The following is a 16551-nucleotide window of genomic DNA, read 5'->3' as shown; positions in this document are numbered from 1 at the left end:
AAACTGTCACGTGAGCTTCCTCTATACGACCTTGCTGGGTGAACTATAGCATGTGTGCTCCGTCTACCCAGTCACGTACTGTTCCACTTTAGATATCCGGAGTTGTCCGACATCGGCATTTACGACAGCGTGTGTGTGTGTGACCTCTGTCAGTCTTTAGGAATGTAGAGGAGGAGTTTGGACAAGTTGAGCTGGGACACACTGTAATAAGATTGGCGGGTGCGCGCATGTCCATGCAGCTCCACAGACACTCGCCTGTGTGTCGAGACCTGGGCTTGGTAGACCAGGGATGGGACAGGAGAGAAGGGGATGATGACTTCTCCCAGAAGGGGTGGAGAGAGAGGAGATTCCTGTTGTAACCAGGAGGAGAGGTGGAAGTGTTCCTGCGTGTGAGCAAGCACCTCCTCTGCAGTCCTGTCCTCACATGCCACTGCTCTGCCTCCTCCTCCCTCCCTCTCCCTCCCTGCTGGGCGTTCCAGCACGTTCCTTCCAGATCCGGGTCTCCTGGCTGTGTGGAATGACAACGCTGCCATCTAGTGGCTCTAGTTCTGAAGTGTCAGTCTACCACACACACACACACATACAGGATGTGAGACTTGACTTTATTGAGGGGTCAGTGAGAGATACAGTAACATGTATTCAGCAGGGTAGTATGATGTCTGGCGGTTGAGGCGAGGCAGTGTTTGGGGGGCAGAAGGGCAGGTGTGAGGTTAACGCACGTTTCAGAAACCTGCTGGAGCGCGAAGGAACACAAACGACTATGTCATCTAGAAAAAGGTTAAAAATCAACTTCCAAATCTAGTCGCCCAATATGGGCAAGACCTAATTTACACCTCACTCAGTAACCAGCGTGCCACAAACACCCACATTCACACACACACTTTCCCTCTCTCTCTGTTACACACACACAGACAGACTAAAATACAGGATTATTCTCAGGCACGCTCATGTTTGAAGCTTCCCTTAACTAAAGATTAACAGCAGGATTGGTAATCAATGAATGAATCACAATTCATTACAGTTCCGTGATCGATCGATCGAAGGAACTAACTCCCAGGTGACCCCACAGCTACCACACACACTAGTCAACCTGGTTGCCATGGACACGTTCTAGTAAGTCATTCCGTCATTAGTAGATAAATTAAGGTCTAAGTAGAACTGTTGAGTTTGGGGGGGGGGGGGGGACTCAGGTGTCTATGTTGGAGTCCCCGTTCTCCTGGGGCTGCAACCGTTCCTTCTCCGTGCTGTCGTCCTGGGGGGGGCGCACACGCTTGAAGAAACCCAGCTGTGGGGGGAGCAGAATGTGTTACAGAGCGGGCCGTGTCAGTCGGCACGGAGCTGAGCGGAGAGGGGGAGAGGGAAGGGGAGGAGGAACAGGAACAGAGAGTAGGGGATGGAGAGAGGTGGAGGGGCAGGAGGAGGAGAGGCACACTGACCTTGTACATGACGAGGCAGAGCAGAGCCAGCAGCAGCAGACCAGACAGCACTGCCAGGGCGATCACCCAGCCTGGCACTGGCTGGCGGCTGTCTATGGCCACCCACACCACCGCCGTGCTCACCTGGACACACACACACACACACACACACAGACCAATGACAAGCGGTTGACGGTTCTACATGCACAGCAAAAAATCAAATAAAAGAACTACACATCCATTTACTTCTTTCTTCTCTTCCATCGCCCCTCCCCAGTCTCTCCCCCCCTCCCCTCCCTACCGTGGTGATGTTGGCTGGCAGCTCAGAGACCAGGTTCTTGTAGGGCATCTCTATCACGACGAAGGAGGCCGAGGAGCGAACCACATAGGACCGATTCTGGTTCTCGGCCTGGTTGGGAGGGGGAGAGAGAGGAAGGCGGTGAGTCGTTAGCATGTGAGCCGTGCTGGCGTTACGGAGGGGGGGGGGGGGGGTCTGGTACCTTGAGGAAGGTGGCCACGCCCAGCCGGGAGCGGATGAAGAGGATGGCGCTGCGCCCTCGCTCCATACGACCCACCTGGCACTTGATCTCCAGACACTGGGCTGTGCTGCAGTCCTACACACACACACACACACACACACAGTATAAAGGGACGGAGAGAGACAGTGTGTGTAACAGTGTGTGTACCAGTGTGGGGATGTGTACCAGAGGGTGTGTGTGTGTGTGTGTACCAGGGTCCCTAGGTCTCCCTCCGGCTGCTTGCCCTCCAAGTCTCTCCGGTGCACGCGGTTCCGCCCTTCCACTCGGTCTCCGGGAGCAAACACCGTCGCGTTCCTCTCCACCGCAACCGCCGCGCCCTGCCCAACATTCACCATGAGAGGCTCTCAGTGGGGATGTGTGAATACCTGCGTGTGTGTGTGTGTGTGTGTGGGGGGGTACGTACAGACACGTTGAGCGGGTTGATCTCCATGTTGGTGGAGCAGTTCATGGGCCCGTCCACCTCGTACTTGATGATGTAGAGGAGGGAGGAGTTGAGCAGGCGGTAGGGCACCTGCACGTCCAGCATGGCCTTACTGAAGGTGCTGGGGCCGTTGTTGCGCAGCTGTGGGGACGGGAGGAGAGGTGCGTCAGTAGAGGCACCCCCCTCCCCCCCGTGAGAGTGCTCTCCACCTCTGCTGTGGCAGGGGGATTAGGGTGCGTCTGAGGTCGGAGGGCGAGCTTTGCTTTGAAGGGGGGGGGGGGGGGGGGGGGGCGTTCGGTTCGTACCTCGTAGATGTGCTGCACCATGGGCCCAATGTCGTCCTCCACGACCGGAGGGGATTTAGGCAGCCAGTTAGCGATGGGGAGGAACACCTGGTCTGGAGCGGACACCCTGACAGACGGAGGAAGAGATGGGTGGACAGAGAGACAGAACGGAGGCATAGAGGAAGAACCGATGAATGTCTGGATTGGAGGGTTGGAGAGGTCAACAGATGGATGCATCTATAGAAACGGGTATAATGTGACAAGAGGCAGAGTCTGCTGGGGGGGGGGGGGGGGGGGGGGGGGAGGCCTGAGGTACTCACCCTCGTACCTCCACCCGAGCCAGCACAGCCAGGCGGGTCAGACTGGACACCACCACGCTGGTGTTGTTAAACTGGTTCGAGCTGCCGGACACAGGCCACAGTCAGACACACACAGGCAGAAACACACAGGAAGACACAGACAGTCAGACACACAAAGGGAGACAGACACAGTCAGACACACAGGCAGGCATCCACACGCACGTTCGCACAATCTACCTGACGATCTGCAGGTTGAACTGGACGGAGGTGTCCTGCTCGGACAGCTGGTGGACGCTGAAACGCAGACCTGCTACCAACTGAGAGGGGGGGGGGGGGAGCAAGCGAGGGAAAGCTTACATCATTGGACACAAGGTCTTTATTTCCATTTACACCAATGTTTATCTATTCTCGGCCACTAGAGGGCAGCACAGCCCTATGTGACGTGTGTGCGTTTACCTTAGTTCCTCCCTTCATGGGGTTTCCCAGGTCACACACCACGAGCCTCGTCAGGTTCTCCCTCTTGTAGGCACAGGACAGTCTGGACAGGGTCTGGAGGGGGAGGGGAGGAGGGGGGTTAGACCCGTCAAACGCAACGCACCCCAGATCTATGCACAGGCTTCCCAGAGCCAAGTGTGTGTGTACCTGGCTGTTGCGGACCACGCCGGTGAAGTCCGCCTGGGGGGGCAGGGTGACGTGCAGCTCGGCCTCGTACGCCCCCTCCCCCCCGTTCTCCGATGTCACCTCCAGCGTCAAGGCGTTGTCGTCGCCAATGTAGATCCGCTCCCGGTCGCTAGGGGGCAGCACACGCTGATGGGGGCCTTCTCTACTGAAGGTGTGTGTGTGGGTGGGTGCAGGTGTGTGTGTGTGTCTTACCTGCGGACAGACAGCTTGAGGTCTGGTTTGCAGATGTTGTCGTTTCCACAGTCCAGCAGAATATGAGCCTGCAACCACAACAGCATCCAGACCAATCATAAGCTACAGCTATCAATTTGAGACAGTTCATTGTGTATAGGTGAGGGTGTGTGTGTGTCCAGGCGAGTGTGTGTGTGTGTTTAGGTTAGTGTGCGTGTGCTCAGCTGAGTGTGTGTGGGTGTGTGTCCAGGTGAGTGTGTACCTGTCTGGACACGTTGGTGGGGGTGCTGTGGTCCAGTATGAGCTGCAGGCTGGTTTTGTCTGCAGCCCTGAGGGCGTCCAGCTTGTACTCCAGCAGAACACTGATCGGGGTGATCTTATCACGGAACTCAGAGTCATCCTACAGACACACACACACAGGGGTTAGAACTTGTGAGGATGTGCACCACCAGTAAAATCAGTGCGAGCGGTGCTGCTGCTGCTGGTGATGACGGTGATGGTGAAGAGGCAGACTGACTATGAGGTAAGCGTCCTGCTCCTCACAGGAGGGGCCTCGGCCGTTGCTGGCCGTCATGTTCTTGCTGTACTGGGGCGTCTTGCTGTGGAGGAACAGCACGCGCTTGATCGCCCCCTTGTGTTTGAGACGGTCCAGCACAAGATCCACCTGGAAATCTGGGGGGAGGGGGAGAGATGTGGGGTCAGAGGTTACATGAAGGAGGAGAATCAAAGGATGAAATGGGAGTGAGAGAGAGAGGGGGGGGATGACTGGAGGGAGAGATAAGAAGGGAGTTAGAGAGAGAGAGTTAGAGAGAAAGAGAGCGTGAAGGAAGGAGTGAGAGATAAGGGAGTGAGAGAGAGGGGGGCGGGAGAGATAAGAAGGGTAACAAAGAGGAAGAGAGTCGTTCTTACTGATTAAGGCCGGAGCTCCTTTCCCAGATGCCTTTAAACAGTATTTGACCTTGAAGCTAGACAGAGAAAGAGACACACACAGAGAAGAGAGAGAAACAGAGAGAGAAGGGACTGTCAATGTGCTCCAGAAGCTGATGACCCAGAGTAGGAGAAGCCCTGAGGCTGTATAGACTACTAAACAGAGGCAGTATGCTAACTCAGGCTACACTGAAGCATGGTTGACCTAGTTAGCTCTGGCACTGCTTTAATGAAGCTAATGCTAAACTCAAATTCTCCACAGAACAGCCCCATCCACGGCCTCACAGCTGAACTGCATTTGAAAAAACACAAGCCAAAGGTTTAGTCATTTAGTGCGTGTGTGTGTGTGTGTGTGTTAGAGATTTGGCATAGCAGACACTGACTAACTGCTGTTTACACTCAAAATGAGTCATAGGGAGGGGTGCACACACACAGTTATTGAGTGTGCGTGTGTGCATGTGTGTTACCAGGAGACCCGGGTGGAGGTTCCAGGCAGGGTGCAGGAGCGGTCCTCAGGGTTCAGGATCTGAGGGCTTATGTCCAGGGTGGCGTTCACACTGATGACTGGCCGGGCCCTGGGTCAAGAGTCAGGGAGGTCACACAACGCACACATGACCATAGGGTCAGTTCTAGTCGTAGCATGTAAGTAAGTAAGTAAGACTTTATTTATATAGCACTTTTCATACAAGAATTGCAGCTCAAAGTGCTTTACATAAAATCAACAAAAACAATAATACAAGTGTTGATCTAAAACGTTTAACAAACCAAACTAGCCGCACTCTATCTGCGGTCTCTCGAATCCATCTTAGATCCGAGCTGCCACTTGCAGTTTCTAATAATCGAATGTAATCGAACTTCATATTGCTTGGTTTTGACATACATTGGTTCCTTTATTCCTTCCTCTTGGAATAGTAATAGCATGATCAAACTCTGCAGGAATATACTAGAACAAAGAGCAGGGAGTGGGTTAGGCCCAGAGGAAAGGACAGCTTACCTGTAGAGAACAGCCCTGTCTGCTCCAAAGGCCCCGACTATCAGATCTGGAGAAACACAACACAGTCAGCCGACTGTCTCTCTGACACACACACACACACACACGATCTCTCTCTCTCCAGGGTACCTGGGTATCCGTTCTGGTCGATGTCCGTTCCTCCAGACATGGCGTAGCCGAAGCTAGGGGGCATGTAGGCCGACGCCCAGCGCCCTTCCAGCACCTGCGAGGCAACAGGCTCCACCCCCACGGCCCCGCCCCGCCCGTTATAGATGAACACCTGGCCCCGCCTGTACGGGCCTCCGTAGGGCGCTGCCACGGCAACGTCTGGGGGCGGCAGCGTTAGTGAAGATAAATCGAGGATACGGAACGCGAAGAATCGACACGCACACCTGCCCACACGTCACACACACACCACCGCTCTCTCCCGCCCTCTCTCTCTCTCTCCATCCCTACCATTGTAGCCGTCCAGGTCCAGGTCTCCCAGCGCGGCGACGGAGCTGCCGTAGCGAGCGTAGATCTCCCCGCCGGTCAGCTTCCGGGGGGGCTGGAAGGAGAACCCCCCCCTCCCCAGGTACACGTACACCTGGCCCACCTCCCTCAGCTTCCCGTCTGAGCCACGCTCCATGAAGAGAGGAGCCCCCACCAGCAGGTCCACCAACCTGGGGGGGGGGAAGGGAAGGGGGGGCGAGAGAGAGCGCGAGTGAGCAGAGGAACAGGCGAGAGGGAGAACAAAAGATGGGGCTTGTCCTCTCGTGGTGGGTTTACAGCCGGAGATCGTTCCAGAGCCGGGCTTCCGAACAGGGAGAGACTCACCCGTCGTTGTTGACGTCGGTGGCAGCAACCGAGTGTCCGAAGTAAGCTGCCATCTGTCAGCAGGACAGAGAGACACAGAGAGAGAGAGACAGTAAACAAGGCTGCTCAGGTTACAACGTTTAACCTGAACCGTCAAACTACATCTATACAACCCCCACCTCTCTAACCACAATAATGAAAATACAACTGCTCTGTTATGTAATCGAATCTATGTACTTAAAAACTCCGGGCTCACTTAACTAGCTAGTCATGCATCACCAGCCTAAAGCCATACAATCATTGTGTGTGTGTGTGTGTCTCAGTGAGAGCATGGATCAGTGAACCTGACCCAGTTCATCATGCCTGAAGGCGTTTACACAAATGCTCTGGAACAGATCGACACAATCATCACCCCCCCCCCCTCGTTCCTGACCTGGATTCCGCAACATAGCCCACACTAACGCTGGTCCCAACCCGGGTCCTCTGGTCCCAACCATGGACCATGGACTAGTTCTCACCTGGACTCCGGTGAAGTTCACCGCAGACTCCATGCTGTGGCCGTTGAGAATGGTCACCTGATGAGACATAAGGTGGACTTATTTTGATTCACGGAATATACACTTGTCAGCAACGATGCACTATGGATGTGTGTGCTTTAGTGTGTGTGAGTGTGTGTGTGAGTGTTCTTACATAGCCCAGAGACTTGTCTCCTCGAGGGACTCCGGTCACGTAGTCTAAAGAGAAGAACACGAGCAGACTAACACATCAGAGAATATAACCCAGAAGTAGAAGATAGAACAGAGCACAGCAGGGTAATGTACAGTAGAACATGGTAGTGGTACATAGAACACAGTAGAACTTAGTAGAGCACAACAGAAAAACTGATTACAGAATAGTAGAAATACTCACCATCCTTTCCATCATCATTAAAGTCTCCCACAGTCACAGAGTAGCCTGAAACACACACACACACACACACACGTCAGAGCCAAAAACGTGGCCGTCTTTGTGCCAAAAACTTCGGTAGATGCACTTCTCTAGTTTTATTATTCACTCAATTTCTTTATATGATCTTTCAATGTTCTGTGTATCTCTGTGTGTGTTCAGTTTGTGTGCGCGCGCATGCGTGTTCACCCAGGTAGCTGTCATCAAACTGGGCGCTGGCCGTCTTGGTGGACAGCTGGTTGCTATACGTAGTGGTGAACTGGTTGCTATAGCGATCGATGATCTCAGTAATGTCATCTGATATGAGTTGACCTGGACAAAACAGGAAGTGGAGAGATATGAGACAGTTGAAAGAGTTAGGATATGGTTGTGAGTGAGAAAAACAGACAGTTTTATGAACTGACGGTAAAAAAAAAAACATTCTACCCACCCTGGACGGTCTTTCCCACTCCACATCACATGTGCACAAACACACACACACCCATTTACACACAGCCTGCACACCCAGACATTGGAATGATGACATAGTGCTATTCTGGCTGTGTGCTTCTACCCTTATATGGTCATTTATGTTTCTCTGAGCTGCAAGCAGCGTTAATGCAGGCTTTAGGTGTGTGTATTGCTACAGATAATGTGTGTATACGTTTGTGTGTTTCTGCAGAGAGTGAGTGTGATGATGCAGGCAGGGTGTGTGTGTGCTGCAGATAAAGGAGTGTGCGTGTGTTCGTGCAAATAGTGTGTGTGTGTGTGTGTGTGTGTGTGCCTGTTGCTGCAGAAAGGAGTTTGTGTGTGTCTCAAACACCCTTACTAATGCTTAAAAAAAGCATTAGTAAGGGATTCCAGGAAACGCCAAAGGGCGTTTGGAATCCTGACATCCACCTGCACCAGCTGATGTCTCACCTTGCCAGTAGTAGCTGCCAGGGCCTCCAACCACCACCCTGTGGTTCTACAGGACAGAGACGTGGACAAGCACAAACACACAGGATGGTCATTGGGTGCCTCGGAGGAAGACGACCAATCGCAACTTCTGGTAGTGGTCTTACCTTCACAAAGTCCACACTGAACCCTGCTTGACAGAAACCCTGGAACTCTGGAGTGTGTGAGGCTATGGAGGGAGAGACAGAGCGAGAAGGAGAGCGAGAGAGTGAGATGGAGGGAGAGGAGACAGACGAGTAAGTGTCAGACAGGAAGTGGTTCCTGTGTGACTCAACCAGACGCTATCGGTTCAAATCCACAATTAGATGTGCCAGACAGAGTGTCAGACAGACGGATACGTACACGTGCGACAGGGTGAGTACTCCACAGTCTTCTCTCCCTTCATCAGGAAGCACGTGCCCACAGGCTCTCTTTCTGACAGGCCGTAGGTGCTCCACTGGTACAGGGGGGCACACGCCTGCAACACGGACAAAACACATGCTAACACATGCTTTGCACACACTGAAACACACTCAAGTAATACGAACCAGGAGGCAACAAAATGCACTTCACAGGGGGGGGGGGGGGGGGGGGGGCGGGGCGTAATACAAACACGTTTGACACTAATGTTCCTCAGGAAAAGGAGGAAAACAAGAAAGAGGATAAGGAGGAGAAAGAGTAGGAGTAGGCCACTCACTTTAAGATGTTAACATTCAATATGGGGGGGGGGGGGGGGGGGGGCGCGACATGGGAGAGAAAGAGGAGGAGGGGGGCTCTTACCAGGATATGTTCTCCGTCTGAGCGGACTGAAGCTCCAAACCACTGGTTGGACTTGAACTCCATCTGGACTCCCTTGTCATTCCTCCTTTCCTCTGGACGGGGAGGGAGAAAGACGGAAACATTGAGAAAGATGCAGCTGAATCCAGTATGTTGTGGCAAACAACGCGAAGCGTTGAGGGCGCTGGACTGAAGGAGGCCCAGGCGAGGTGAAGGCTGGGAGAGACTGAAATGGAGAAAGCTTAAACATAAGCCGAGAACATGCTAAGACTGGTTACTACAGCTGCTCGCACACATTATATATACACACACACACACACACACACAGAGAGAGCTAACTATCACAAACCACATACTAAATTTAAAAAGACAGGCGGCGATCTGCCCCACACTGGATTATCTTTTGTTTGTCTATCTACATGTGTGGACTACAAAAAGCAGAGTGCTGGGTTTGATGTTTCCAGGAAGTAGAGATGACAGGACAGGAAGAGAAGACAGCTGCCCGCAGACATGCAGACAGACTGACCAAAAACACAAATGTACACACACACCAGACCAACTGTCTGTAAGGCTATTCCAGGTGTCTGTTAAATTTAGGGAAACATCATACAGAGGGAGATGCATGTAGACACTAACTAAAAGGTTGTTTATATTACACCACCTGGATACTGACCAACTAATTAAACAATTACACAAGTAAGGCGGCAACAACAACAAAAAAGCAGGTTATCATGAGGCTGTTACTCAGCCTGTATTCACTTCCAACAACTCCTTACATCAACACAAATCTCCAAAAGATGGCTACAATCGATTCTATAACTCCAACCTTCAGAACACGTGTTTTGCTTTCCCAAACATCATAACATCAGACCATAACATAAGACCAATTATCAGTGTCCAATCAACTTTACCAGAGTTGTCAAACTGCAGTTGCTGGCAGCTTGCGTCTATCGTCTTTGACCATGGACAACTGTAGACAGCACCTCGCTCTACCACCGTGGAGGGCACCGAATGCGACGTGTTGGCCTTGGGAGCCCCGACCAGGATGTTCGCCCTGAACAGACATAGACAGTGAAACACACAAACATGTTAGTCAATTTCTTCCAAGAGTCACAGATGACAGGCTTTATAATTTAATACATGGCTTTCAACCCGAAACCGTTGACAAACTTACTGTTTGTCCTTAGGCTTAAAGAAGTCGACCGAGAAGCCAAAGTAGCTTCTCTGCGGACCGGAAAACACAGACGGATTGTCGGCGTCCAAATTGAAGGAATAACACCCCAAACAGTAAACTAAAACGGAAACAAGCGGACACCACAGCCCGCGACGAACCTCCATTGTGTCCCCGAAATGCAGCCAACAACACGGGCCTACAGTACAGTAGCAAAAAAAAAGTTGTTATACCAGACACGACTACTTAAACAGCGATGTCTCTGCGTGTTATCTGGCGTCGTTTATTACTCTCCGCTGGAGGTGGGCTACTTTTTTACTATGCGGCGTGATGTCACAGTTCCGACGCTTGGACAAATTCCTCCTCTTTCTCTTTCCAAAAACCAACTCCCATCCCTGTCCGAGATCATGAATGTGTCATCAAGACACTACCGCGCATACTGCTGTTTTGTTTCGTGCTGCCATGTCAGGTCCCGAGGCTAACTGTTTTCTAACGCAGTTCTCTGAGAGTAGCTAGGAATGCAAAAATTATTCTCGATTAGGTTGCCCGGATATCCCGGTGGTGTGCCGAGATACACAATGTACAATATTTATGCTTGGGCTTGGCCAGACGTCACTCATGGAAAGTGTAAATACAAAACGAACTGACCCATTCAAAGGGAAGTGGGAATTGTAGTATCCTACATATTCCACATTTACATCGTTCATTTTCCAGAGAAGGGAAAGTGAAATTACTATTAAAACACCAATTCGATTCTATTTCTAAAAACATTGAATAGAACACACGGCTGATTCTGAGTTATCAGGTCACATTATTTACGCATATTTAACTTAACATATATGTTGTCTTGTGGTGGGTCAACGTCTATTTTCCTCGGGTCAGATGCGTGTAAATTAGGGATCTAAAATGAGTAGTTTAGGTGCAGTGACGTAATGACGCCCAGGCTGCTATATTTGGTGATGCCCGCGAGACTGGACCGTGTGAGCTACAGCTTGAGGAATTCGACGCGGGGTCCACTCTGGCATTCCTGGGTGGTTGTTCTTGGCACATCCACACAACATTGAAATCGCAATCAATCTCTCTAACCCCGCCTTTCTAGAATGACATCTTCCCCTCCCCGTAATCAGATATAATCATTAACATCCATCAGAAGGGTGTCAACATGTATGGTCTCAGGATCGTTAATTGATGATTTATATTTGTTAAGCCATTTTTACTCTGTAAAAGAAAGTATACAAAGGAGAGGAGAGCACAGAAGACCACACATTGTACTAATTATGAACACAAGACATCTCAAAGACTAATCCTCTGAAGGAGGGTGAGGGTGGGGGCCAATATCAGAGTGGTGTACAGTGTGGAGGCAGTAAAGGGGTGAGATTGGGGTATAGGTGAGGCAGTAAAGGGGTGAGAGTGGGGTACAGGGGAGGCATCAACGGGGTGAGAGTGAGACTGTGAGTCATAGGGGAGGGGGAGGAGTAAAGGACAAAGCAGCAACAACAGGATGTGATCATCAGCATGTTTATTGTGAATCTCTTTAGTTAAGTTTTTTTTTCTCTCTCTTTCTCTCTCTCTCTCTCTCTCTCTGCTCATTCATAGTCCATGAGGGGTGCTCTACAATCCTCGATTATGCCAGCAAGTCAGTAAGCCAGCCAGTAAGTCAGTCAGTCAGTCAATCCATGAAGTCAGTCAACTCGTCAATTGGTCAGCAAGTCAAGTCAGGCAGCTGGTCAGGTCAATCATCCAAGTCCAGTGTGTTGAGCTCCTCGTCCAGCTCATCCAGGTCTTCTGTGAACAGGTTCTCATCTACAGGAACGTCCTCCTGCTCCACCTCCTCGTCCTCATCCTCGTCACCATGAAGACCGTTCTCCTCTCCCCCACACGCTCCGTTCATCTGGTCGTCTGGGGGGAAAGAGACAATCTTTATGAAACATGTATGACACAGCCACACACTCCATACAACATAATGAACACACACGTACACGGGGTCTTCGGTATTACAACTATTGTAGATACGACAGGGCTGTGGGTATTTTTTTTTTTCTAATGTCCTCACCATCTGTTTCCTGTGTCGGTCGGCGCTTGGAGGTGAATCTGTCCACCGCTGCCACGGTGATGCCTGTGTTGTCTACCTCCTGAGGAACGAAGCGGGCCAGGTCTATGTCCTGGAACTCGCCATTGTTTTCCACCTGGAAAACACGTATCCGTGGGTTACACCCTCGACCCCTTACACGGCCCACTCGGCCTGTGCGACTGGCGGCAACACCCCCCCCCCCCATCCCCCTCCACAACAGACAACGCAGAAGAACAGGATAGATGCCAGCACGGTCTCCTACCTCCTCTGACGCATCGTCCTCCTCGTCCTCGTCGTCTCCCCGGGCGTAGCGCGTGTCGTCAGCCTCCTCGTCGTCGTCGTCCACCAGCTCGGGACGGAACTCGAACACCTCGCGACCGCTCACCTGCCGCAAAACACAAGGGAGCGTCAGTCACGTCAATTCGCGTTCTGTGAGCGAAACGACCGTGTACCCAGGGTCGTCGTCGTCGTCCCCCCACACCTCCTACCCCCGACTCACCCCAAACGAGCGCCCGGCCTTGAAGTCGGCCTTCTTCTTCTCCATGTCCTCCTCCGCTTTTGCCACCTTCTCCTGCCTCTTCCTCCTCTTCCACGCCAGGAAGGTGTCCAGCGTAATGCGAGTCACGTTGGCTCCCAGGGCTGAACGCTGCGCACATACACACTCGTTAGCAGTGCATTGTATATTTAATTCTATTCTAATCCCACTTAGTACTGCTAGTTTATGTACCCTTAGTATAGATAGTCCACATATTTAAATTTTAGGTATATGTTTATTGTATGCACCTTCCTGCCAAAGCAAATTCCTTGTCTGTGCAAACTTTCATGGCGAATAAATCCCATTCTGATTCTGATCACTTATCCAATGGCTTGTCTAGACACACAGTATACACACACACACCTCATTCTCTATCAGCTCCTCCAGGGAGATCTCGTCTTCCCTCTCCTCCTTCTTCTTGTCCTTCTTCAGGACGAAGCCGGGCGGGAGAGCGTGGCGGTACATGCAGATGTCCGCCCCCCCAGGACACACCCAGAACCAGCCGTACTTGTTGTTCTCTATGGCATCCAGGAAGTAGCGGCAGACCTGCAGGAAAAAGAAAACAAGGAAAAGAGTCAGAAATGGTACAGATTTGCATTTCACCCAGTGCTACTGCTGCTGGTCTGAGGAGCTTCAGTTGCTGAGAGAAATCTCCTGTGAGGTATAACTCTGACAAGACAGGAAAAAGAGACAGGAAGAACAGGAAACACAGGAGAACTAGCGGTGAAAGTGACAGAAACCTACAATCTGAGTTTTTGCTTTCTTCTTCTCAGCCTCTCCGTGTTTCTTGTTGATGACCTCCTCCAGCTTCTTCTCATCCCAGGTGTCCATGGTGTCTGGAGGAGGAAGAGAGGATATTGATATAAGGAATTTTGTGAGGAAGTTACTGAGGAGGATAAATATTTATCAGTGTTGATTTGGATACATGTTGATCGGGGTACATGCTAACCTTTCTCCAGCTCGTCATCTCTCTCGTCCACATACAGGCTGCGTTTTTCACACTTCCTCTCCAGGGTCAGGTCATGAGAGAACTTACACTTGTCTCCCTTGGTGCACTGGCCCTGCTTGAAGAAGGCACAGAGCACCGACTTGGGGTCCACACCTACGGCAAGGGAGTGAAAGACAAGGATGGAGAGATAGAGAAGAGAGAGGGAGGGCAGGGGAGAGATAGAGAGGAAGGAAAGGGGAGAAATAGAGAAGAGAGGGAGGGATGGTGGGAGATAGAGGAGACAGAGGGAGGGAAGGAAGAGATATATGATAGGAGGAAGGAAAGAGAAAGGGGAGGGAAATAAAGATGGAGAACAGAGAAAGGAGAGATAAAACGGAAAAGAAAGAAGACAGTGATAGTAGGGAGGTTCACCATTAGTGAAAGTTCTTGGAGGGGAGCATGTGGTCTTTATAATCCACATAAAGTTAAAGGCAGGGTAGGCAAGTTGCGCGAAGCTAGCTATTTTAGCTTCTTTTTGACACGATTCAAACCAAAATATCCCACCTCCTCCCTTCAAAACCACTCCCACAAAACTACAGTAACGAGCATTGAGTGGAGGGGCAGAGTGCGCGCAGGTAGATAGGTAGACAGACAGGTAGCCCGTCCAATCAATAGTCAGGGTACCCCTTAATGATTGGTCGTGTTTATTACAGTATTGCGACGCCCACAGATGTCGGAATGATTTCATATTACCATCAAACGTTTAGATATATTGGTTGCTATCAAGACGTTAAGATACTTTCGGCAAATATGACAAAAAGTGCTTCTCAACAACATTGCCTACCCTGCTTTTAATATAATGTGTCTGTATACCAGTTCATACTGCCGGCACAGACCTTCAGTCCACTGGCTTCCAACTCACCTTTGGCAACCTTTTGAGCAGCCACCACAGGCTTGAACAGCTCATTCAGCTCCTCCAACTCCTTCTTCTTGTCTCCCTTTTTCCCTACCTCTGTGCCCTGTAGACAGAAGGGCAAAGACGGAGAAAAAGAAGAAAGCAGACGAAGATAAATGGCCAAGAAGATGGGAGAGAACGTGATAAGTCAGAACTAGAGGCGAACTAAGTGAGGTCAAAGTATACAAAAGTTAATATCAGTAGCTACGGAAACTTACGCGAATAAGGACAAGGACACTCACCTTAGCGCCTGGTGGACCACCAGACTTGACTTGATGAGTGACATTCTTTATGAACTTCTGTTGTTTGGCTCCCTTCTTGTTTTTCAACCCAAATGTCTTGTCCTGCGCAAAGGAAATAGGTTAAACGGACGTGCTAGTATGCAGCTAGCTTGGTTCGTAGCCTGATGGCCGCTCCGTTTATTAAGCTAACAGTCTAACTTGCGAGCTCTGATTAGCTCATTTGCCACACTAGGAAATTGAATGGTTGGATAACGCTATAACTAGGTAGCTCTAGTGGAAAACACCACACTAAATAGAAAATGACACATACAGCTAGTCACACCGTCTGGCAGACCGATAGTTAGAGCTAGCTACGGTAGCTAGCCGATTTAACGTTTCCATAGCGCCATGCCACCCGGCCAAATGTGGCCACGTTCTGATTCTGAAACGGGTTTGATCAACTAGCTAGCCTAGCTAGCAGAGTTTATAAAAAGGGTTGCTTGGAATGGATATAAGAATATACATCTATGTTGGAAAAAATCGGCTAGCAAGCTGTTAACACAACCTAATGGGGAAATGAGCGTCCCGTGTGACAAAAAATATCCAGACATAACAGCTTATCAATGACATGTTAGTGCCTTGCCTAAGCAGCTAAGCTAGCTGGCTGTATAGCTCAGCGCAGCTATTTCGTATCGAGCTTTCTGGCTAGTTTGCTAGCTACTAATGGCCACACATGCAATGTATATTAATTTCACCTCGATTATCTTTTCCTTCTTCTTCTCTTGGGTCTTTTTATTTCCCACGGCTGGAGCAGGTTTCTTTGGAGGCATAGCGGAATGAATGAGCCGGCTATTTATTTATATTTTACAGTGCCAATGCACGATAGCCACCGCTACATACACTGCTAGGCCACATGTGACAATGTTGCTAAGTTGACACAGCATGACGTCATCTCATGGAGTTCAGAGTTGGAGAAATATAACAGACTTCACTGCTTCCTCCAGTCCATAACTACAGAAAGCTTCTGCTCTTTGACTGGAAATTAGGAATACGTATCTAATTATTTCTCACTACATGGTTAAATTAACAAATGTTTCTCTGACCTAGTTTCCGCTGATGAAGTGATGGATTGTCACATAACTTGTGGACATTCAGAAATACATGAACACATTTATATACAAGAAATACAAGGTGTTGCGTGAGAGCGTGTGAACTGGTTGAAATGCATGATATGGGTAAAAGACTAGTAGGAGCTAAAAGCTTAAATCTGTATTTTGAGATTTAAATTGACAGAAATAAACAGACTAGCTAAAGCATGTAATATATTATTTAGCTGATAGTATACGATAAACAACAAGCTTCAATCTTCTGCCTCAGAATAATCTACAGAAATAAAGGGAGACGGACAGAAAGATATAGGAGAGTTGGGAGAGCAAATAGTAATGAATATTAACTTTCACAAATAACTCTGGATGTGGATGTCTGTGATGAACTTGTCTACACACACTCA

At 50.1% G+C, this 16551-nt stretch overlaps 2 protein-coding genes across 2 annotated transcripts; both read right to left on the bottom strand.

The window, feature by feature from the left end:
* Positions 1-583: 583 nt before the first annotated feature.
* Positions 584-10823, bottom strand: itgav (integrin, alpha V). Its single transcript, XM_067260255.1, has 30 exons — positions 10335-10823; positions 10072-10214; positions 9164-9255; positions 8747-8861; positions 8512-8573; positions 8369-8414; positions 7658-7780; positions 7433-7477; positions 7214-7257; positions 7042-7098; positions 6545-6597; positions 6185-6390; positions 5858-6055; positions 5732-5777; positions 5205-5312; positions 4720-4775; positions 4328-4482; positions 4073-4210; positions 3832-3899; positions 3601-3748; positions 3415-3507; positions 3196-3275; positions 2980-3060; positions 2681-2786; positions 2358-2516; positions 2146-2271; positions 1916-2029; positions 1717-1824; positions 1437-1559; positions 584-1285 (listed from the first exon to the last, which is right to left on the bottom strand). The coding sequence occupies exons 1-30, from the start codon at positions 10496-10498 to the stop codon at positions 1187-1189; spliced, it is 3156 nt and encodes a 1051-aa protein (XP_067116356.1). The 5' UTR covers positions 10499-10823; the 3' UTR covers positions 584-1186.
* A 1010-nt stretch (positions 10824-11833) lies between these two features.
* zc3h15 (zinc finger CCCH-type containing 15) lies at positions 11834-15962 on the bottom strand. The gene is made up of 10 exons (XM_067260376.1): positions 15797-15962; positions 15063-15164; positions 14788-14884; positions 13887-14039; positions 13682-13773; positions 13301-13483; positions 12902-13048; positions 12665-12787; positions 12385-12517; positions 11834-12230 (listed from the first exon to the last, which is right to left on the bottom strand). Exons 1-10 carry the CDS (start codon positions 15869-15871, stop codon positions 12064-12066), a joined length of 1272 nt encoding a protein of 423 aa, XP_067116477.1. The 5' UTR covers positions 15872-15962; the 3' UTR covers positions 11834-12063.
* Between the last annotated feature and the right edge of the window lie 589 nt (positions 15963-16551).

The sequence above is a fragment of the Osmerus mordax genome, chromosome 22 (assembly GCF_038355195.1).
Source record: "Osmerus mordax isolate fOsmMor3 chromosome 22, fOsmMor3.pri, whole genome shotgun sequence".
NCBI lineage: Eukaryota > Metazoa > Chordata > Actinopteri > Osmeriformes > Osmeridae > Osmerus > Osmerus mordax.
This window is presented reverse-complemented; position numbering and strand designations above follow the sequence as displayed.